At 39.6% G+C, this 24,069-nt stretch overlaps 2 protein-coding genes across 9 annotated transcripts in view; one reads left to right on the forward strand and one right to left on the reverse strand.

Moving 5' to 3' along the window:
• The window catches only part of LOC134843623 (patatin-like phospholipase domain-containing protein 4), a 206,128-nt gene that overhangs the window by 27,127 nt on the left and 154,932 nt on the right, over nucleotides 1-24,069 (forward strand). The gene's annotated exons all lie outside the window — the stretch shown is intronic.
• Nucleotides 102-22,903, reverse strand: LOC134843624 (uncharacterized). Of its 8 annotated transcripts, none has more exons than XM_063859803.1 (5): nucleotides 18,510-18,701; nucleotides 12,131-12,549; nucleotides 11,447-11,630; nucleotides 10,922-11,110; nucleotides 102-456 (listed from the first exon to the last, which is right to left on the reverse strand). In XM_063859803.1, the coding sequence occupies exons 2-5, from the start codon at nucleotides 12,238-12,240 to the stop codon at nucleotides 244-246; spliced, it is 696 nt and encodes a 231-aa protein (XP_063715873.1). In that variant the 5' UTR covers nucleotides 12,241-12,549; nucleotides 18,510-18,701; the 3' UTR covers nucleotides 102-243. The 8 variants fall into 8 exon arrangements, with proteins under 8 accessions (XP_063715873.1, XP_063715870.1, XP_063715869.1 ...); XM_063859800.1 differs by lacking the exon at nucleotides 18,510-18,701 and adding an exon at nucleotides 18,348-18,495 and having other exon boundaries at nucleotides 12,131-12,558; XM_063859799.1 differs by lacking the exon at nucleotides 18,510-18,701 and adding an exon at nucleotides 18,249-18,322 and having other exon boundaries at nucleotides 12,131-12,558.

Raw genomic sequence — 24,069 nt, forward strand, 5'->3', positions numbered from 1 at the left:
AGAATATTTATTTATCTCCTTAACTTTGAAAGCTTATAATCCAGGCTATAAATGAATCTTTATCTGTGTACTATATATATGATGAATTTCTTTACAAACTAGAACTCTTTTCTGTTATTGAGATTGATCAATTTTTAAGGATGACCAAATTTCAGCTCACTGGTCATTAAGTTCATTGTTGACCTTAACTTTTCGTATTCACTTATCTCTTTCTTGACTTTATCTGTTCATTGGTCGTAATTTTCAGTATATTCGTACATTAGAAAAAGCGAATCGCATTATCTTTTCGTTGCAATGTGGGCATGTGTCGCTGGGTTGTTCGCTCCTTGTGTTGTGTTGTCGCCCCCGCCCGATTGAGGCACTCGTCGCCGCCCCGCCAGTTCCTTGTGTGCTTCCAGGAATTGTAACGTCATTAGGGTCCGAAGGAACGTGACAGTCCACAACCACGTAGAGACCCTGAAATTTTTCAAATGAATGTTTTCACATAATTCGTTTATGGATGAAGAACATATAAACTCTTCAAGACTTTTAGCTTTTAAGTGAGCTAAATTGTACAGGAAAAAGTTTTCTCGCAATTTAGGGGCACTTATTTCAAACAATTTTGGTATTATTTGCCTCATAGTGCACCAACTTATTCACTAGTGATTAAGTTGATGATAATCTTCCGGATTTCAAAGATGTCTCACAATACTTGTTGCAATGCAAATGTAGAGTATAGAATGTAGAGTATAGATGCATATAAAACTGAACCAAAATGTAACAACAATAAGCACAGTTGGCCGAGTGGCCTAAGCTAACGCCGATTATACAGGTTAACAGTTGACGTAGGTTCGAGTCCCCCACCTGCCCATGTATTAGTATACTAAAAACGGGGGTTACATCCTATTTTAACTGTTTTTTGGTTCTAATTCGGTTCAGCCTTGATTAAGGTTGACCGCCAAAAAGAGCAATTTGTCTCAAGGACATTACCGACCGGTTCTTGTGGCTAGCTTGCGCCGTTTTGTACAAAAAACGGACAGATGCTAAAAATGTTATATGATGTTCAGATCAATAGAAATAATGCCGAAATTAATTTATTGACCGAGTTATTTGCCGAGAAATATCTCTTATTAATTTAACGAATTTGGATCAGTTTTGGAGATTAGCGAGCATATTTTTGGCGCCCCACAAGGGACACGAGCGTTTGTTTTTGTTCCGCCTCTCGTTCTTTTGAAATACGCTGAGAATATCGCAGCGACGAAAAACACGGAGAATCTCGCAGTAAATTCACAGCAGGATTTCCGAGAGCAGCAGACATTTGTTTGCAAGAACATCAGAGGCCGCTGCAGCGTGACCAACTGCAGAGACATCTAAGCACAGATGCACTAGAGTTCGATTCCTTTCCCGACAACTTCATCTTCGTGGTGACCATTCCTTTTCCGTAGTGCACACAACAGAACAATTTCCTGTAACCATACAACCCACAAGACTGATTGATGAGTAGCAGATCATGTGTTGCAGATTACTGAGGTGCAGATAAGATTGAGGCCTACCGAGAAATTCAAGTGTCGATTGAGTTGTCAAGCGCAGACCAGCTACAGACGTTTTGTGGAAGTGATAGAAGCAATCATGGAACAACTTCTCTGCGTCTGGCCGATGGTTTGACAACCCGAAACCGGTGTCGCCAGTCTCCAATTAAAACTGTAAGACTCGACTAGTTTAAGACTCTCATATTGTGCTATAAAATTTTATACGCTGTCATACATCTTGAAAAATTTTTCCGCAAGCTAGCCCCCGGTAATTTTTCTCAATACCCAAAAATTTTGGACAGTTCCGTTGAACTGAAATATCTTAGTCGGTACATAGACAAACTGACTTGACATTTTTTCTCGATACCAAAAATTTTTGGATATATGTGAACGGAATATTAATCAGTGAAATCGGAACATAGACAAGAGGTACTGGACTAGTTTTTTGGGTTGGTTTATGACTCGAACCTGCTGACCAAAATTTTCTGAAAAATTTTGTATAAAAAGTAAAAAAATTGCCAAAAAATCCTCAAAACGTCTCCAGAACTCTGCGAAACTGTGCTGTAAGATGACACCAACCTTATATTAAGTGGTCTGGTAGCGAAATATCAGGCAAATTAAGTTGAGTTTTTTCATCCTCAGGTTTCTTCCGCGTGTGTTGTTGGAACTTAACCAATTTGCCTGATCCCCCACCCACCATTGGTGAAACTGAAAGCCAGTTCGCTTCGAGTAAAACAAAGCCGTTTCAGCCCGTCATATTATTGACTTCGTTGCGTGACAGTAAAGTTAAGTGGTCAGGTACGGTGATATTAAGTGAGTTAAGTTGAATTCTTTCATCCTCAGGTTTACTCCGTGTGTGTTGTTGGAGTTCAACCGACCTACTTAATTTTCCAACCCCATTGGTACTTAAGCGTAACGAAGCCGTCGCATAGGTCCCCTAAGTGTATGGTATTCATTCTAGGAGCTAGTTCTTTGGATCACGCGCTCCGAAAACTTCCCGCTCCGTCCCAGAAGCGCGTCAAAGATACTTGCTTTACGAAGCCAGGTTTAAGTTTGAACTTTAACGCTAGGGACTCTCAGAAAACAATACAGTACTACCTTCATCACTACTTGTCGCACCGTAACGACCTCGTAATTTGGCACGACGCCATAAATAACTCGATAAGTAGGCACCGCAGCAACAATAACCGCAAGCTGAGTAGTGAGCAACTTGTCAATTTGTTATTAAGGTATAGGACAAACATTTGTGCGATCGTATACTGTAGACGCAACGGAACCGAGGATATAGAGGAAAGTTTAGGTTCAACAGGTATTCTCATTCTCAACGTCGTTAAAGACTTTATCTCTAAGCGTAAGGCTAAGGACCAGGTACTAATTGAGAAGTACAAAGAGCTTCACCAGCCTCCTTCCCTTGAGTTAAAGACTCTCCTCCTTCTAAGGCGTTATAGCGCTAATCTTAACATCCTTAAGACACGTAAGAAGCGAAACCGCTTACCCCTCAAAGCTCGGAAAGCTATAAGAAATAGGCTTCAGGTAGAAGCTTTGAGACGTCAAGTTCCCCCGTCTTGTAAGCTAATGTTGATTTACTAATGCAAATTTGATTACATACCAAAACAGTATCTCATTTTATTGATTGTTTTCTATAAGTGAGCATCCGTAGAATATTGTCAATTTGTGAAAAACATGGACGAAAAATTCCAAAGTAAGATACGCAAGTTATTCGAAACCCGTCTAAATCTAGAAAATGAGCTGCTTAAAGGTCACTCATTATTACTTGAGTACATTGAGAATAATAGTCGCACTACAAAAATTGATAATGCTGTTTACAAATGTAAAATTGCGTTGGAAAAAGCTGTCGACGTCAATGAGCAATTAATTAGGTTAGCGGGAAAAACAGAAAATCCTGAAAAAATTATTGCTCAGCAAGACCTTTGGCTTAAGAAAGTAACCGAAATGAACGATAAAGTAATGCACGAAGCTCAGAGTTACAAGATGAGCCTTGAACCTTCGTCATTTCCAGCAGCCGGCATTACAGGGAGCAAGGGATCTTTACAACAAACTAGGTCTGAGACATCCTCACACTCGCACAAAACAAGTGATTCAGCAGCACGAGTATCTGAAAACAGGTCTAAGGTCTCTAATAAGTCTAAGGATAGTAGAAAGCTTGACTCACATAAGTCTGATAAATCTGCTTCCACTCGTCATACGTCGACTGTTCGCACTATGTCATCAAGTGAGAAACGGCATGAGTTAGCTTTAGTAAAACGACGCCATGAGGAGCTGGAAAGGCAGTATCAAGTATCTTTAAGACTTAAAGAGCAAGAGAACCGTCTTAAGTTTGAACAAAGTCAGCTGGAACTAGAGCAATTGGCTGAAAATCATAAAAAGCAACTAATTGAAATGGAATTGAAAGCGTTTGAACTTGAGGACAGTTCATCTGAGGTTAGCGAGAAGGTAGCGGAAAGTAACTTAACAGGAGTAAGTCAACCTATTTCAAAGGTAGCAACCGATCGAACTAATGATTGGGTAGACTCTGTTAGTTCACAAGCACCTCCCGACGTTGCTAGTGCGCCAGGTTTGCAGGCCTTCACTCATGTACCCGTTTCGTCAGGACCGACGACTTCCGCCCTCCTTGCTCATGCAATTCACACCAGTAATAGTCATAACCATGAGCACACAGCATTGAGTGACCCTGGAATCCATAGTTATGGACATCGGGCTATGCCTCAATTTGGCAGTGCAAGCCGTTTGCCATTGCAAGCTTCTGTTTCATTCCCAGCCTCTGTTCCATTCCCAGTTAACAATATGCATTCTAGTGCACACGTGCTACCACCACCGTCTGCTGTTCCTTTACAGACCATGAGTTCAAACATAACTAATGGTAGTTTTGCCATCGCGCAACCGGAATCATTACCTGTCCCAATGTTACCGGCCCAACCCGGTTCTGGTTTTGTTTCTTTGTCGCCTGCATTTGCTGGCGGTGGCTTCTCATCTTCTGGAGTAAACCCAACGCCGGTTTTCTTTTCGGCACCTAATTGCCATGCAGCGCCAGTCCAGACGCAACATAATCTTCCCTTTGTTCCGCATACTGTGTCACCTAGTATCAACGATTACTACACAAGTGATGCAAACTTATGGCGATTGGCAGCTACAACTCCAATCGTCACGCCTGCTCAGTGTTGTAATGCTGGAAACATTTTTTCTAATGTGACAACTATTGTCCCATCGTGTAACACCGCCTCTCCGTATACTAGTGGTGGGACTGTGTATTTTAATACTCCCCCAGTTCATCCACAACATGTTCCGCATTTTGTCAATCAAACTAATACTGGTTATCAGCCAGTCAACGAGGACTACGCACCGTCTCCCGCTTATCCGAACCAAGGTTGTTCATCGGATCGACCTCTCTCCGCTCGTGAATTGGTGGAATTATTGATGCATAGCCGCAAAGATCATCTTCCTGAATGGAAGTTAGCCCAGTTTGACGGCAACCCGTTAAACTGGCACGAATGGTTTGGTCAGTTTAAGTCCACCGTTGATTCCGCTGTTCTCACCGATGATACGAAATTGACATACTTAAAAACGCTCGTCACAGGCAAAGCAAAAACCGCAATTGCGGAGTTTAGTTATAGTGGCGTTATGTACAAGGATGCACTGGCCACCTTGCAACGGAAGTTTGGGCAACCACATGCCATTGTTGGTGCGCATCTTGATAAGCTGAATACTTTTCCTCCACTTAAGATGCACAATTCGGAAAATGTCATTAGTTTCTCCTCTGCCATATCTGGCCTCGTAGCAGTTTTCAAATCATTGTCTTTCAACGATGATCTAAAGAGTGTTAACCTGTTAAACCAAGCTGTTAGTAAACTTCCGCCTAACCTCAAGGAGGCTTGGTCGATGCATACTGTTAGACATAATTGGCAGCGACCAACGCTCTTAGACTTTAACAACTGGTTGAAAGAAAAGGCCGAGGGGCATGAAAGATTACGTTTACTCAGCTCTAAGGCAAAAAATGAAGAACCGGTTAAACCAAAAACAACCAAAGTTTTTGCAGCCAATAGCCAGGTAACTAGTAAGGCTCAGGATAAGTCTCAGGATAAGTCTAAGTTTCCGCCGTGCGTTTTGTGTAAGGGTAGTCATGCATTGTGGAATTGTGCTGTTTTTAAGGAAAAGCATGCTACTCAGCGAGCAAAATACGTAGCTGAACAGAAACTTTGCTTCGCTTGCCTCAATGGCAATCATAGTTTCCGGCAATGTTCTAGAGCAAAAAAGTGCCCGAAGCCAGAGTGTGATAGCACACATAATGTCTTGCTCCATGGAGCCGAAAGAATATTTCCTCGGAAGGAAAATTCAAATGTCTCGAATAAGGCTGGAACAAACAAATCCAAGGAGAATTTAAACACTTCCACCCATGCCGCTGTTAGTGATGTACTTGACATTGAATCTTCTAAAGGGTTGTTGCCAATTGCAACACTTGGTGTATCCTCGGATGTAACCAGTCTCCTGACGTTGGTTCTTTGTGATAGTGCATCGACTCACTCCTGGGTGTCTTCGTCACTCGTAAAGCGTCTCGGCTTAGTAGGGGAGCCCGTTAACTTGTCAATTAGTGGTTTCAATTCGACCACCGTTGTTGAGACTCAGAGAGTCAAGTTTACAGTTTCCTCCGAGCCGAATAATAGTGATTTCGTATTTTCTCTCTGTGCATATGTTAAAGACAGTATTCGGATTGGTTCCGAATTAATCAATATTGCTGATTTGCAGAATAAATATCCACAATTAGCACCTATTAAGCCCATTCAATATACTTATGAGGACGTTGAAATTATTATCGGACAAGACTACTACCACGCCGTTAGACCCATTGAGTTCATCTTGGGAGATGATAAAAACTCACCGTGTTCCGTTCGCCTACCGATAGGTTGGGTCTTAAGTGGTCCGTTGCCGCCGTCCGGTAATTCTACTTCTTCGTGTTTCAAGTGTGTTGTTGAAGATTCTTCTCTGACCGACCAGATAAAATCCTGGTACGAGTTGGAATCGTATGGTGCTTTCAAACAAGTCGATGCCCGTTCCGCCGCGGATAAACATGCTTTATCCATCCTCAATTCTGAAACCGTTCACAATGGCGAAAGATACATTGTGCCTATGCTTTGGATTGATAGTAATGTCAGTCTACCAAACAATTATTACTCGTCACTCGCCCAATTTAAATCATTGGAGAGAAGGTTAAGTAAAGACCCTGAGCTGCGCGAAAGATACACAGAAACAATTAGAGAGGACATTAGGAAAGGCTATGTCGTTACCGTCGAACCGCATGATCCACGTAAGCGTTCCGATCGCGAGTGGTATCTTCCGCACCATCCCGTCGTAAATCCGAATAAGCCGGGTAAGGTGCGCCGAGTCCTTAATGGGGCTTCTAAGTTTCACGGCACATCCTTAAATAAGTCCTTATTGGTGGGTCCTGACCTACTCCAAAATTTAATTTTTGTGCTTTTGCGATTCCGTCAACATAAGTACGCCGTCTCCGCGGATATAGAGGGTATGTTCCTCCAGGTAGGAGTCCTTGCCCGCGATCAAATTTCGCTCCGTTTTTTGTGGCGGGAGGATACCACTTCCGATGTGGTAGTTCATCAGTACACTCGCCATATATTCGGCGCACGGGATTCACCTACGTGCGCCAATTTCGCGTTGCAAAAAACAGCAACTGATAATATGTCCACATACCCTGAGGCCGCCTCAGTCGTAAATGAAAAGTTTTACATGGACGATTACTTGGATTCATTCGAGAACGTTACCCAAGCAATTAAAACTAGTCGCGATTTGGTTTCCTTACTAAAATTGGGAGGATTTAATTTGACTAAATTTGTCAGTAATGCTGATGAAATCACTTCAGCAATGAACCCCGAGGAATCCGAAACCTCATCTTCACCCATCAAGGAAATATGTAACGGTGCCGAACGATCATCACACGTCTTAGGTCTTAAGTGGGACCATGTGAAAGACACATTGGTTGTTAGCAGAGGCGTGGATCGTCCTCTCGATAAAGCAATAACTCAACGAACCGTCTTGAGTTTCGTCTCTTCTGTGTTTGACCCTGTTGGGTTAGTAGCTCCATACACAGTTAGGGCCCGTCTTTTACTGAAAGATATTTGGAAAATCAGTGGTCAAAGTTGGGACGACGAATTGCCAGAAGACATAAGAGATAAGTTTCTCGAGTGGCACTCCGGTCTCCCTCTCTTAGGGCAATTGACTATTCCCCGTTGTTACTTCACAGAGCCTGTTGATCAAATTGAGCTCCACATGTTCGGTGATAGCTCGCAGGACGTTTTCTGTGCTGTTGGTTTTTTGCGTGCGCGACTCGCGAGCTCGCATAAAACTCAAATATCCTTCATCTTTGGTAAAGCTCGCGTTGCGCCCATGAAAGCGCTATCGATACCGAAGCTAGAGCTTCAAGCTGCTCTGCTCGCCACACGACTAAAAGATGATATACTGACCGCCCTTACCGTCTCTATTAATCATGTCTTTATGTGGACAGATAGTACAACAGTTTTGCAGTGGCTAAACTCCACTGAAAAATTACCTGTATTCGTCGCTAATCGTGTCGGCGAAATCCTCGAGTCGACCACTATTGATGAGTGGCACCATGTTCTGAGCGGCGATAATCCAGCTGATACCGGTACGCGGGGGATTTCTTCGGAAGCCCTCAAGGATAGCAGCTGGGTTATTGGTCCGAGCATTCTCAGGACTACTGATTGGCCGTTTTTACCCGACGAACGTGTAATCAATAAAATTCGTTTGAAGGGTCCTTCTTGTGATGTTGATAATTGCTTGGAGACATCATCTTCCTTCGTCACCGATGTCACATCAATAAAACATCCCGAACACGGGTTCAATTGGGAAAGGTTCAGTTCCTTTACAAGATATAAACGAGTAGTCGCTTTTATGTTGAGGGTGTTGCCTTCACATAAGCATTTTCGTGGTAAAGACTTACGAATCACCGACCCCACTGAACTTGATATTGCAGAAAGCAAACTGATTCATCTTGCTCAGATGGAATCCTTTCCCGTTGAGTTAAAAACACTCACCGCTGGCAAACCTATTAAGAATAGTAGTAAAATTGCCACATACTCGCCATTTATTGGTCCCGCTGGAATCATTCGTTCCACCGGACGGATTGTGCGCTTAGTGGATACCGAGTTTGATACTAAGCACCCAATAATACTCGATGCCCGACATACCTTAGTTCGTTTGTTGGCCCGCAGCCTCCACCATAAGCATTTTCATCAAGGATTAGATTACATGCGCTCCGTTTTAAATATGAAATTTGCAATACTTGGGTTGCGTCGACTACTTCGGTCTGTCGAAAATCAATGTGTGACATGCCGTAAACGCAAAGCAAGTACCATCCAGCCAATTATGTCCGATTTACCGGTCGAACGTCTCGGATACAAGCAACCACCCTTCAATCATACGGGTGTGGATTACTTTGGACCGCTTTACGTTCCGGTTCGCAGAAGCACGGAAAAAAGATGGGGATTCCTTTTTACTTGCCTCACCACCAGGGCTGTACACCTTGAGATTGTACCGTCTCTGGACACCAGTTCGTGTGTCATGGGCATTGAACGGTTCGTTGCGCGCCGTGGTACGCCAAGCACAATCTGGTCGGATAATGGCACGAACTTCGTTGGTGCGGAAAAGGAATTACTTGCCTGCATCAAGAGCTGGAATGGCATGGCTCCGACCATTTTTGCACACAAAGGTGTTACTTGGAAATTTAACCCGCCAGGCGCACCCCATCATGGCGGCTCCTGGGAACGCCTCGTCCGAAGCGTGAAGCGCGTGCTGTACGATATCCTAGGCAGTAGGCGAGTCACTGAAGAGGTGTTAGGAACAACACTCTGCTTAGTTGAACAGGCTTTGAATTCGAGGCCAATCACTCCCGTTAGTACCGATTCACGTGAGTTAGAAGCGTTAACCCCAAACCATTTTTTGCTTGGACAACATGCCACAAGCTTTCCTTCGCTTTTACCCGGGGAGCACTTCGATCACAAGAAAAGGTACGTGCGAGCGCAGTCATATGCTAACGCGATTTGGTCTCGTTGGCTTCGAGAATATGTTCCCTCGCTGAATAAGCGTGTCAAGTGGCACACTCATTCTGACTTCACTCTTAAAACAGGCGATCTCGTGTGGGTGATTGAGCCCGATAGTCCGCGTGGGTACTACCCTCTCGCCCGAATCGTCAAGCTAAACTACGGACAGGACGGTTGCGCCCGATCCGCCCTTGTCAGGACCGCAACCCGTGAAGTCACGCGGCCGACCGTTAAGCTCGCTCCGGTTCTTCCTTCTTCAGGGGGGGAGGATGTTGCAATGCAAATGTAGAGTATAGAATGTAGAGTATAGATGCATATAAAACTGAACCAAAATGTAACAACAATAAGCACAGTTGGCCGAGTGGCCTAAGCTAACGCCGATTATACAGGTTAACAGTTGACGTAGGTTCGAGTCCCCCACCTGCCCATGTATTAGTATACTAAAAACGGGGGTTACATCCTATTTTAACTGTTTTTTGGTTCTAATTCGGTTCAGCCTTGATTAAGGTTGACCGCCAAAAAGAGCAATTTGTCTCAAGGACATTACCGACCGGTTCTTGTGGCTAGCTTGCGCCGTTTTGTACAAAAAACGGACAGATGCTAAAAATGTTATATGATGTTCAGATCAATAGAAATAATGCCGAAATTAATTTATTGACCGAGTTATTTGCCGAGAAATATCTCTTATTAATTTAACGAATTTGGATCAGTTTTGGAGATTAGCGAGCATAATACTTTTATTGCAGAATAAATGTTATTTTTTCGAGCTTATTGATATTACCTCATCACACCATATTCAATTTTAAAAGAGTTTATTGCTGGGATGGAAGTTTTTGTTAATTTGTCTACAATTAATTTTAAAAAAACACATTTTTTTCGACCACTTCATTAAGTTGCAAGGAACTATGGCGTAGCTCTTGGTTTTTTCCTCTCTATTTTGATTAGCTGAGAAAAAGCTCGTATGGAATGAGGCTTGTGCCATATCATAAAGCGAGCAAGCAAAAAAAGGATTTAAAGAAGGGCAAAAAGATTAAGAAATTAAATAAAAATCGAAAAAAATTGAGTTTACTATAACTAGTCTATACTTTTGTTTAGATCCTTGTATCACGCCACGAACAAAACATTACAATTTGAAAGAAAGAAACCAGTTTTTTCTTCACTTTTTCGAGGCTGTTGTTTTCTGTGGTACTTGCACAGTAACCGGCTACCCTTGTTAAGTTTTAACATTGGTGAAGAGGCCATGTTGAATCGTGTTTTTCCACAACACTCGTTCGTTGTTACTGTCTGTGAGGACTCTTAATTCGTTTTGTCTTTAGTTTAACATGCCTTGGTGGGGTCGATGGGTGTGTTGTACTCAGGTATTTTGTGGTTGGTTGCAATGTACTCCTCCAACTCGTCCTCAATCAGTTCCTCGGGGTACACACTGGTGATCCACTGCACCATCAGTTTCTTGCGAGTGCACGGATTCACCACCATCATCGCCAGGCGCTCCCCTCCTTCGTAGCCGTACACAACCTAAACAAAAGCGGCTTGTTTTGAGCCCGATGCGTTTTGTTGGTGTCACGTAAATTAACTTCGATATTTTTCTGCATAAATAATTTTCGTTTGAGCTACTCATAAACACATTACAAAGTTTGAACCGGAAATCGAAGCAATCGGTACTAGCTTAAGCTTCAAAATTACTATGAGTTGGAGCCTTGACGGCGGCGTCAAGACATTGTAAAGGTCTGGCGGCAACAAAATCTTGTATGCAAGCATCTATATAAGCACCTAGAATTCGAGGATAGAAAGATCTCAATTCGACGGAATTTCTTGATTAAAAAGAATGTCTGCATTGCGGTGTGTTCTTACCGAAGTGACGACCTCTCGCAGTGTTCTATCGGAAGAAGATGATCCAATGTAGACCACTTCGATCCAGTTGTCATGAGTGAGTCCTATCTTATAGATGCCTGGGCAGCAGGGCGCATTGGCCACTGCATTCTTTAGCGGTGTCCAGGTCTTGACCAGGTTTCCACCACTTGTGTCATTCGTCTCTCTAGAAGTGAATCGTGTTCAGACAATTCATACAGATAGACATTTGGAAAATTTTATTTTGAGACTTAATACGCCAGAAATTTAAGCCAATTATTTAATCCATCTAAGCCATTTCATCCAACTAATCTAGATTAGCGACAACCACTGATTCTCGGGAATTTCTCTTGCGTCGAATTTAAGCGCAGCGGAGCGAAGCCGAACAATTTTTTGCTACTAGGCAATGTCGTTTGTATTCGATAATTATTGCTGCAATGGTATTTTTGCCGAATTGTCTTGATTGGTTCGAAAGCAGACGCATTGTTAACGATCGTTTTTTAACCCAAAACGAAACTCGCAAAAGGTCACACAGGGTGGTCACTTGGTATCTATGTAGACACTATAATCTAAAAGTCACTTTTTGGTATCTTTTTTTAAAACTCAGGTATCTATTTTCAGATGTGGAATCCTGGAATCTTTCAGGCTGTATTGTTTTTCTAGTTTTAATAAATATATTTAACTTACGCTCTTGTGTGTCTGCGAGACCTGCCCGTATTGCGTCTTTGGTTGACATTATGACCCGAAAAACCGCGCTTGGAAAAGTTTTGTCCTTGAGCTCTGCTCTCCTTGTTCATTAGGATTAGAATTAAACAAAGTTTTCAATGGAATAGTAGAAATTATGGGCGAAAATGTGTGAAGATAAATATGACTTTGAAGTGTCTGAAAAGTGCAAGTGGTTTCTTGTTAGGTCCGAAAAAGATAAAAATGAATTAAACAACCATGAAGAATGGAAACCACTAAAAGGGACTTAACCGGGACCTTTTATTGTGTCCGCTTCCGCTACCATGTTGTAATGAAGATGAAGTTTAATCAGCTGAGCACTAATCACAAGTCTCTTCTAGTCGCAAATGAAATACTTGAAGTGTTCTTTTGACGATTTGTTGCTATTAAAACTGAAAAAGCGTGATCGATTGAAAGTGAAAATTTACGCGCGGCTGAATCAGTAGTGGGCGGAGCAATACCAATAAGACCAAAAGGGGGATAGAATAATGAAAAAAGTAGTTAACTGATGGGTTTAGCTTAAATTAAAGAATGTGGAATGTGATGCATAAGACCTAAAATGTCTTCTTTTAATTTGTTTCGCCCTTTACTGAGGAAGACTACAGTAGGTCTAATTAAATGATCTTTTCTCATATTTAACAGTTCTTTGACTAGAAATCCCTCTCTCTGAAGGACTTGTGCTCACAATTAGTTAAGATTAATGCATAAAGGAGTTTTTCTCCAATTTGATCACAGCTTGTAAAAATACTTTGCACTAGACATTAAAATTGTTAAGCTGGTTTTTAAACAGCTAATGAATTGATGGGTTGCGTTTCCCTCTCTGGCTATACATTTACAAAGTTCAAATTTCACCTATCATTCTTGGACTTGTTAGGCCAATATCTACTGAATATACCAGACAGGCTGTTGTAGAACAGGATAGTTTTTGGAATGGGATCGTGTTTATTTAAACTGCTTGATTAGAATTTGGAACATCTAAATTTGGAGCTAATAAAGAGTCGACCAGTTTTATTGTTTTGAGAAAATTGGTGGCTTTCGCATGAGCATTAATTGCATGATTTTAGTACACTTAAACGAAGTGGGGTATTAGTAGTTTAGGTGCTCGGATAAACATCAGATGACGGTTTGTTTTTCAATGCTTTAAATTATTTGACCCGTAATTTGGAGTGCAAAGAAAAAAAATTGCTAGTAAGTTTCCTTTTTTGAATAAAAAACGGTTTGAAAGCTTGTTAGAATTAATAAGAAGTACAGAGTGTATGAGTGAAATAGTTGCAGAGTGAAAGCATTAGGCTTTTTTCTGAACTGTTTTCTGGGTAATGGACTTAAATAATGTTGTTGTAACTCATTAATCTAGCAGTTGTTATTGGGGAAACTTATATTTCATGACTTCCTTAAAAATATTGATATAAATTTTAGAAAACTTCGCCTAAATTTTAGCAATGTGGCTGCAAATGGGAGATTTTTTTTCGTTTTCTTTTCTTAACCCCCGGCCCTACTGAATGGATGTCCAACCGTGGGAAAGGGGGATGTCATCCATTTTGCCGCAGCCGTTCCCTCCTTGAGGAACCCTCTAACCGTGACCGAAGTGGAATTCGAACGCACCACCCTCGTGTTAAGAGACGCATGCCTTATATCACTCGACCGCGTCCCTCAATATTGTATCTGTAAAGATTGTAAATCAGGGTGACCAAATCGGTCCCCTTTGGGGGACCAGTCCCCTTTGTACCCCTTTTGGTACCCCGAGCGTTCAGTGGTCCCCTTTTCTATTTTTTTTTACAGATGCTTCAAAGTTATCTTTTTCAGATCACGCAATGGGAAAATGTCGCTTCAATGACGCAATGAAAAACGACTTCCCGTGGGCACTGAGCGTTCATGGCAATCCGCATGCAGTTCGTTGCAGATGTTGCAATCAAGAGCTCAACATAAGCAAGGGTACTGCTGTTCTTTCAAGACATCAAGAAACAGGCAGGCATGTCTCCGCTAGTGCAGCGGCTCAAAGTCAACCGACAATCAGACAGCAAGTGGCACAGCAGAACGACAAAGAAACCATCAAACGAAAAGCTCTGATTCTGCATGTCTTGAAAATAGCTCTTGACGGGTCATCTTTTCGATCGAGTGATGCGTTCTCGCGCAATCGCAACTTGTACTCGGTTATGTTTCCTGACTCGGCGTACACAAACATTGCGTGTGGCTACACAAAGTGTGGCTATATTTTATCGCATGGAATTGCCACATTGTTTGTCAGCAGCGGCAGTGTGTGTATTTTTGAACTGTTTACGAGCAAGAGTTTGGAAAATCACCAGAGTGTACGTCAGCTTTGTGAGTTCAACATATTGGTGGTGCCGCACAATATGCAAGTGGAAAGCGGCTTCAGTGAAATGAAACTTGCAGAGAGCAAGTATCTAAATCATTTTTTCTGCTGGACACGTATGATGCTCTTCGGCGGGTTCGCTCATTCTTCGCCAGAGATCAGATAGAAGCTGTTACTATTCCACGCGACCTTCATGACTCAGTCGCGACAGCATCTTCTTCTTATCTGAAGTCATCGCAAGTGAATGTTGCCACCAACTCAGAACGCGCAAAAAACGCCGAAGTCGACAGGGAAAATTTTGCCGTCTACAAAAAGCTTACTTCTGCAGACTTGAAAAGAAAGATTGACACTTCCCAAAAAGAAATTGACGATCTGCAGGCGAAGTTATCGAAGGCCATGGATCAAAAGGAGCGCTTTGAAAAGGAGTCCAGAGGACAGTCTGTGTTGGCAGAAACAACGTCTGCAAATGTGATCGATCAAATGTTTTAATTTGCTTGAGCAATAAAAATTTTGATCCATTTTTTTTCTACAGTTATAGTGTTTTTCGGTTCCAATTCCTAATTTATTGTGAATATATGAGAGGTCCCCTTTTGTCATCAGCGTATTTGGTCACCCTGTTGTAAATGCTCCAGCGTTATCATTTGAACAGTATGGGTTATATGAGCTCAAAGCGAGCTCAGTGCTTCCTACTGTATAAAAGCGTATTAATTGCTGCCCGTTTGAAAGTATGCGCTAGAGTATAACAAGACTGACTGCTCGTATCAGGGCGACGATCAAAATGCCCTGTAACTTCTCTGGAGTATAGTTTGCTCACCCACATTATTTCAAGTACAACTTGATATATTTGGCATGCAGTAACGTATTTGTTAGACCAACTAGCTTGATTCTTTTCAATTTGAAATAATTTTTAAGCCGAATTAATTAGCCTTTCACGCGTTAATGGCGCGAAGTCTATTGTATATTAAATATGCCAAATTGGCAATTTTGAACCTTTCTTAACATTGCTTAAACTACTTTCGGTAAACAACTTTTCTTGCACTTTCTGCCTAGATTCTGACATGATTAAAGGCTGACATTCTCATTTTTTTTAAAAAAAAATTCAAAAATACTGCTTAGTTCATGCGGGGTAGTAGTTCAAATTTTAAATGATAAATAATGAAAATTTTTTCCGGTTTTGCGGTTTTCTCAATTTTCGATTCAATTTTTAAATTTTTGATTCAAACTGTTCTTACTATAATTGAAAGTTGGTCTGTAGTTTGTAAATTTATCAATTCTGCTTTTTGAGTATTTTTGATTTTTTTTTCGCTTGAATAGGTTCGTGGTATATAATTTTGGCTTATTCAAACTTGTGGCGCAGTTTCAATGGTGAATTGTATTTAATGCTTTTGTCTCTTTCAGGAGGGCTGGGTCGTAAAAATTATATTTTAAGAGTTTTCAATGTTTTATGTCTTCAGTTTCGTTTTCGGCTCAACAAGTGTGGACCCAAGATCTTTCGCTTTAGCTGCCGGTCACTCATTGATTCTTAATGCTTGATAAGGCATTTTATGATCCTTATCCGCGACAAAGTTATGAAATTTTTGTTGATTGTGTATTTTCCTATTTTTTTCTAGTTATTTTTTCAGCATAATATTTTTTTGTAAAAAAGACTTTCTTCTTTTCTTCTTAGCATTATTCTGTAATGCAGGACATCAAAAAATTTTGGATGTATAAATTAATCCTGTCAAAAATATTAAATTAAAAGTTGGAAATTTGTCTGAAAAAAAAACAACCTCGGGCCAAAAGATTCATTCCATCACCTACATTACATTGCGATTAGCAAGCGTTATCAAATCGAATAGAATTTTTTTGGTTTAGCAACTTGTTTAACAGAATCACTTGAGTTATAGCGAAGTCAATTTTTATAACGTCTCCGGCACGCTTAGTCTGGAGGTAACGAATACGTCTTAGACGGCAAAGGTCATGGATTCGAATCTGACCAGGACCTGTTTTTTTTAATCGCAAAATATTTTGTTTCAATAATAAGCTTATTATTCAGCCTATTTTTTATCCGGTTTAGTTGCCTCTTCTTAGAATTTTTTGCAGTTTTCATTATATGAGACGTATTTTCATTCGTCTTATATTTTATTGGCTTACTAACTCAATACTGCGTGGCTCGAGGGAACCATAATAAGTATACTTTCCTCCAGATCCCACAAAACGTTAAAAATCTCAGAAATGAATTTATATTACAAAGGTTTTCATGACAACATTCGCTTGACAATTGTTTTTGAATTTTCATTAAATGCCGTAGAATGTGTCCTTAGAATGTGCCATAGAAAATTGCTTCCCTGTCTGCCAGCTTGCAATGTTATTTTGTTGGTATCGCTAGTGATGCGAAGCTACGCTTCGCCTCTGTGTATGAAATTTTCTTTTTGTAATTTCACTGCAATAGCTGTTTACCCTTGCGAGTAGCAAGAGTGTTGTAACCGGGGACACTAAAATTCCGTTCTTCTATTCGAAATTCGGATCACATTTATATGTATAATGAAGGTTCGTACGATGTTTGGCTATGCACTGGCAGAATTTGTTCGATCCCTCAGTGCGCGAGTTCTTTTCGTCAAGAATTTTTAAGAGCAGAGTTTTTTTTACTTATGTTTGCGAAATTCAGCTGCTTTTGCTTGTTTTTACTTTTGTGAGTGTAGTGTTCAATTACGAATCTACGTTTTTCTAACCCAACTCGCAAATGAAAGTACTCATCTGAAGGCACTTCAGCTTGATAGCATTGGAAATTTGGCAATAGCACAATAGCTTTTGTAATCAGCCTTATTGGTGGCTAGCTTTTCATGAATTCAAGGAATCGTAGCGCAGATTGGAGAACGTAGGAATCTTAATCTACAGGTTCGGGTTCGATTCCGGCATATTGATAGTTCAATTTTTGGCGTCCTGTTTTGCCTTTTCTTTCCTTTTTAATTTTTTTTGCCGTTTATTTGCTAGTGTTTTCAATATAGTCAATTGAAATTGCGATGTGAAAACCTCGCTTGTCAGGACTTCGTGCATTTTTATGCGACTCCCTCTTTTTATTCGTTCCAAAACTATATGTACCATACTATATCGGTGTAGTGTGTAATAGTTTAAAACTTTTATATTGCTCAAATTTTTGTATGAACTACTTCGCAGTCGCTAACCCAAGTAACGTCTGCTAAGTTACCCCTTGGACATGTTGGTTCAAATCTCAAATCTAATTCAACGTCAATTTCTCGTCAAATAGAATTTCACTCGAAACAAATATACCAAATTTTTTTTTTGACAATTTTTTTTTGTTTGACAGCAGCTTTCGTCAAATTATTTTTATGACTAGCTGACGTGCTTTCTTCATTCTTTATCGCCATAGAGGCGAAGATCCGGTTCTTCTGAGTTTCATTTTGTACTTTTAGTATTTAGTTTCCCATGGTTTTTTTATCGATTTTTGGCGTTGATAGCTTTACTAGGCTGGTGTTGTTTGTTGCTTTCATGGAAAGTTTTGAAAACGTGTTGAGAACTTATTGTGATTTCTTGTTTCAAAGCTCTTCTACGCGTTGCTCTGGTATCTATGGTATGCGTTGCTAAGGCATGCAGGGTGTCTGCGATAGTGCTGGTATAGCAAGTATTGGTTAAACGGTTGACTTATTTGATCTCAATGATACAAATCTGTAGTCAAGAAAATAGTGATCAAAATAAATAATTGGTACGATGCACAAAATAACCGCGCGAGTTTGATTTTTGAAATAGTTGTATAGTTGAAATATAAAAGACTTGAAAGATCGCAAAGTTGTCGTCTGGTTGAATATTTTGTTGGTATGTTGGAGGCGGGCTGGTTTGGCATTATGTTATTACTATTCTCTCTTGCCTTACCTTCAATGGGAAGGCTTAATGACTGCGAAATACTTTTTTGAGGTAATAAGCTTAGACAAAGATAATAATTTAGATGTCGGCAACTAAGTACAGATTGAAGGAAGCTCTACCGATTATTGTTATTGGTTTAAGAATCTGATAATTAAAATGTCCATTGTTAACCCGGATGAACTGAAGAAAACCATTGTTGTGCTGATCGGATTTCGATGAGAGCATAATCTAACGAAGTTGTAATGGATCTATTGTTGAATTGAACAATATGATCTATATGATGTATGGAATATGATCTAGATGTGGTAAAAGGTTGATATACATATTAATGTGACTGGTCGTTCAGATGTTGAGTGATGGTGAACGATAGGTGTAGTTTCAAAATGTGTCAAGTAAAGAAAATAGTCTCGTTGGGCTCCTAGAGTTTATTGCTGGGATGGAAGTTTTTGTTAATTTGTCTACAATTAACTAAAAAAAACACATTTTTTCTGACCACTTCATTAAGTTGCAAGGAACTATGGCGTAGCTCTTGGTTTTTTCCTCTTATTTTGATTACCTAAGAGAAAACTTGTAGGGAATGAGGCTGGTGCCATATCATAAAGCGAGCAAGCAAAAAAAAAGAAGGGAAAAAGATTTAGAAATAAAAAAAATGGAAAAAAAATTGAGTTTACTATAACTAGTTTAGACTTTTTTTAGATCCTTGTATCACGCCTCGAACAAAACATGATAATTTGAAAGAAAGAAACCGGTTGCATCCCCCCTAGATATGCACATAAATTTTTTGGGGAAATCATTGATTTCACGAAGTTGGATATGAGGAGAAGAATGTGTTCGTAATAGGGTAAGTAAACCACAGCAAATTTATTAACCACCTGAAATGTCAACAAAAGTTGAAAGTATATGTATTATAGCGTGACTGCGGGACGGCTTGCATGACTATATAGTTATGTTCTGTGGTAGTTACGTGCTGCTTGGGTATTATTATTAGCGCTGCTGGCTAGCAATGTTAATTGTTCCGACTTTCGAAGAAAACGGAATATTTATGCTTGGTGTGGATTTTTTTATTCAGTCAACTTACGGCGATCGAAACAATTTTTTTTCAACAAAAAATTATACCCCATTGATCACATCGACTCCCTGAGATCAAATGTTAAAAAATATATTTTACTTCCGATCATTTTTTGGAAAGTTCTGGGAGTTTGAAATTTGCCAATTTGGACATGGTCTGGACTAACTTAAGCTCTCTTTGAAAGTTTAATTCTTAATGCTGAAAACGTAGCGCGAATGATTTATGCGTGGCAAAGGGTTCCCCCCTTTTTAACTCTTAACAATTTAACACCCTAAAATTTCACTCCCTACTTTTTGTTGCCTTAGCAATATAACATCGCTACATTTTAAAACAATTTCTATGATTTAACACCATTTTAATCCAAAATGAAAAGAAAACTTACTTCAAAGGGGATTTCGGTAACCATCAAAGAATTAAACGAGAGAAATTTCTGCCATTTAAAGCCAGACAAATTTGCGCTACTTAATTTGCGTAAGTTTTGAATAGAAATGACCTTGCAAATGATTTCAATGAAACGTTTCAAACCAAAACGAAATAGCCTTGCCAATATATTGTTAATGAATCATTCCAAAATGAACCAAAAACAAGCAATAATTCAATGAACTTCAAAAACCCGCAAATATTTAGACGTCCTTTGACTAATATGGCCTAATTTTCTAGACATTTTCAGCCGGTATAGAAATTAAAAAAGGTTTAACCAATGCCAAAAAACTTAAAATCATTATCGAACCTCCGATTTTCCCGCTGAAATGTCGTGGTTATGCTCTCTACGCGTCTCGATTAATTCGTTATTTTCAGTAATGGCAGTTGCTCGACATTTATGTTTTTGATATTTTGAGCAAATCCAGTTTTCTGTAAACTTATTTTTTCGCTTGAAGTAAAATTCGTGACCGGACGCTATAAGGATTGGCTTGTTTTTAGATGAAACTGTAAACTCGAAAGAAGACTCAATCATAATGTGTTTATTGTGTTTGCGTTTGTTTATCACTTGAGTAAAGTGTAAAGTGACTGTCAGAAATTAATTTTTGTCAGAATTTTTACGTCAAATTGTTTTGAATTAGCGAAAAGTCTAATTGAAAATAAATTACAAACTTGCAGATAAGAGTCTTAAGTAAATTAGGAAGCCTCCTTTTAGCATGTATAACTAAGATAAACCAAGTTTTTCATTATGGTGCGTGTGTTAATTGCAGGATTAACTTTGGTGTGATGAGAGTTAAGATAACGAATTCATACAGCAGTTGATTTAATAGTGAAATGACTAGGTGTTAAAATGTACTGTATTAAACTGGAAAATAGGAGTTATATTGTTGTCGATTTAAATTGTTTAGTGAAATGACTGTGTTAAAAAGTACGGTGTTAAATTGTATGTCATTAAATTGTAGGACACCGTGGCAAAGTATCCCGCTCAACAAAATCATTCCAAATTGAATTGAGACTAGCTAGTTGGTCCTATTAATTTTGTTCGATGTAAACTTTTAAAATTGATCTCTGATATAGAAAATCTTCAAAAAAATTGATATGGATTAAGAAGCAGTCGGAACCTTCAGGGCTGTACGCTGATATACGAGCAGTCTTGTTAGTTTTAATTCTATTTCGAGCGGTTTTGGTATATCTTTTTTTTGAGGGATGCTTGGGTTAGATTTATTCTGGATTATCATCTGTTAGTCGGAATAAGTGAGAGCGTGAATGGAAGAATTTACTAGGTTGGTTTTTTCCCCAATTAGTATTCAGCTCGGTTACATTTTTGCTAATGATTGATATTCAGTAACCATCAATGATGTTAACATAGCTTAAAAATAATATGGCTGAGCTCTAAATTGGTGGCAAGGTGAATTACTTAATCTGTTCTTATAAAATAGCATATAAGGAATGCATGACATCATGCAGTGATGTCACGGTATAAAATTTCACAATTTGGAGAGGAGGGGCACGAAAAGAACCCCTCGCTGATTTTTCCCGTACTTTTTTGCTTATTGGTTTTGGTTGCTAATTTTTCTAGGCTAAAATCCTCTTGTTATTCTCGATCCTACCAAAACTATATTTCAAAAAAAGAAAGCCAATCAACATTTTTTGTTAAAAAACAGTATTTTAGTGAATCAGGGTTTACGCCTCTCATTCATACTTACCAGCGAGCTTAAGGGTGTGGGGTGGGGGGATGTTGGGGGGACGTCATCTCCTCCACCCCCTGCTGACCCACAGGGTTCCCCCTTTGTACTAATTTGAGATATCCATTTTTGGCTGACAGACTTTAAAGTTTTTCTAAAAGCGCCTTTGGCGCCAATATGTGTTAATTTTGAGGGGGAAGCGCGCGCCGAAAAAAACGCAACTTTTTGGTCAATATTTTCCAAAAAGTTCCTAATAACGCCTTTTTGGCCTGTTTTTTTTTCAAAATTTTGCCTGCGGTGCAGAAAATTTGGTCGAAGTAGGGTGTTTATAGTGATTGGTGAGAGCTCGGAAATTCAATTTGGTCGACATGAAAAAAGGTCGATTAAATTTCGAAAGTTGTTTTGAAAATCCCTCCCCTCCTCGAGAAAATCCTAGATCGCCTCTGCTCAGACTTTCCTCGGGTTGATTTGATTTTATAATTCCGTCTCTTCGAACTGTGTTGGTTAGATTGATGGTTTTGAGTGATTTTCCTTGGTGTCTGGTAGAATCATTGGATGATTATGGATTATGAAAGAAGAACTTATTTTCCTAATTGTTACTTGTTTTTTTTCGCCTCTAGGCTCATTTGTATCTTATCCTGGATGAAAGAACATGAGAAAGGTAGGACTGTTCATTGTCTGCTGACCTGAGTAAGGAGTTGAGTGTGAGCTGGAACAGCTCCCGTCCATCTATGTCCAGGTCTCCCCCCAGCAGAATCTCCACTTCACTGTGGGACTCCTCCTTCCACTTGGACTCACGCATGATCCCAACTCAAATTAATATCCAATTTCTTCTTTCTTTTTTCAGCTGTTCACTCTCCGATTTTTCAGATTTTCAATAAGATTTCTTCCATATAATGCAAATTTTAAGTACGTTTGGTTTTTAGGTCAAGCGTAATTGAGTAGTTCCACTGAGCTTCTGTTCTTTTTGCTCAAAATCCGTCACCATATGATTAATTTAATGAAAAATAGATTGGTGAGTTATTGAAACAGTTATTAAAATTGCCGATTCTATACAAGCTAAGTAATATTTGACATTTTTGAAATGTTCTGTTTCTGTTGATATCTGGGAAATTGATCAATGGGCGATTTAGGTGAATAAAGGTTCATCTGACCTCGCTTGGTTAATTGCTTCTTTGTCACAAATTGCCATTCATTTCCCTTTTGATAATATGTACGGCTGACTACTTAATTTTAGTTTGAAAGACTATTTTAACTGGCAGTTCTCGATAGATTGAAATTCATTTTGGCCTGGTAATTTTTGGTTGTGTATATTCAATAATGTTACAATTTCCCATGCTGAGAATTGGAAATAAAAAAATGGCAGTTTATGCCAGTAAATCTGAAGAAAAGATGCTCGTTGAAGTGTAAATATTATTATATTCTTGAATAGTAAAATTTTTTTTAAAAATCATCGAGCAATTAAAGCAGTAAAATTAGTATGCAAAAATAAAAATCAACATTGAGCCATGGTAGGACAATCTGAGTTAAACATCTGAGATTCCCTGAGAATTGTATTAAGAATCAAATATAGACTTCAATTGAAGTGATAAATTGCTGTTCATGTGGCTCAGAACATTCCGGTATTTTTGTTTTTAACAATGTTTTTTGAAAAGTTACTGAGTTCCAGGGGCGGATTAAGGGGGGGGGGGGAGGGGGCGGCGGACGCGTCCCATCAGGGGTTTGACCCCCTGCCGACCCAAAGGTACTTTTTAAGAAAACCATTTGTCTTTTTAGTGCTTCAGGAGAGCTCGGAAAATCAATTTGGTCGACCTAAAAAAAAAGGTCGTCAAAATTTTTGAAATTTTTTTGAAAATGCGTCCCCCCTCAAGAAAAACCGAGATCCGCCCCTGCTAAGTTCTTAACAATTTTTTTCAATGAGGTAGCATTTTTCTTTTCACAGTGTTTTTTCTATTTAGCCATTTTAATCATGAGTTGAGTTTATATCAACGGAATGAGCGGAGTTCTTTCATGTTTTGGTCTAGTGGTCAAGGTATGTGTCTCTTTTTCAGGTGGCGTGTAGTTTTTCTGCTAGGCTTTTCTATCTAGGCATACCTTTTTATGGATGCTTGCGACGTGCAGCTTCGCCTTCGCTTAAAAAACCTTCTACCTACCTTTTTTTGTGGAAAACTATGCGTTGGTAACATCATGACAAGCTTCGACATAGTTCATTAATAGCATATTTTTTGTCGCGCAATTCATATTGGAAGTCAACTCATGTTTTCTCTTTGGCATAATTCGGACCAGTTTTTCTTAGAATGTTTTTTTTGTAATGGCTTTTCGGAGATCGAGTGACGACGGAAAGGGGTTTAACTTTAAGCAATCTCCGACTTTCTTGGACTTTGCGAGAACAAAACATCACAAGCCATAGAAAATAACATTTCGCTTACGAGAAGGACTATAATAAAAATTATTGATTATGTAACTGAGCGTGCGCAGAATTTTCTTGAAGGAAATAAAATCGGAATTGGGCTTGATTCTCGATTCAAGTTCGCCGATGGGCCTACCCTCTGATGAC

This window comes from Symsagittifera roscoffensis, chromosome 4, assembly GCF_963678635.1.
Source record: "Symsagittifera roscoffensis chromosome 4, txSymRosc1.1, whole genome shotgun sequence".
In the NCBI taxonomy this organism is placed as follows: domain Eukaryota; kingdom Metazoa; phylum Xenacoelomorpha; order Acoela; family Convolutidae; genus Symsagittifera; species Symsagittifera roscoffensis.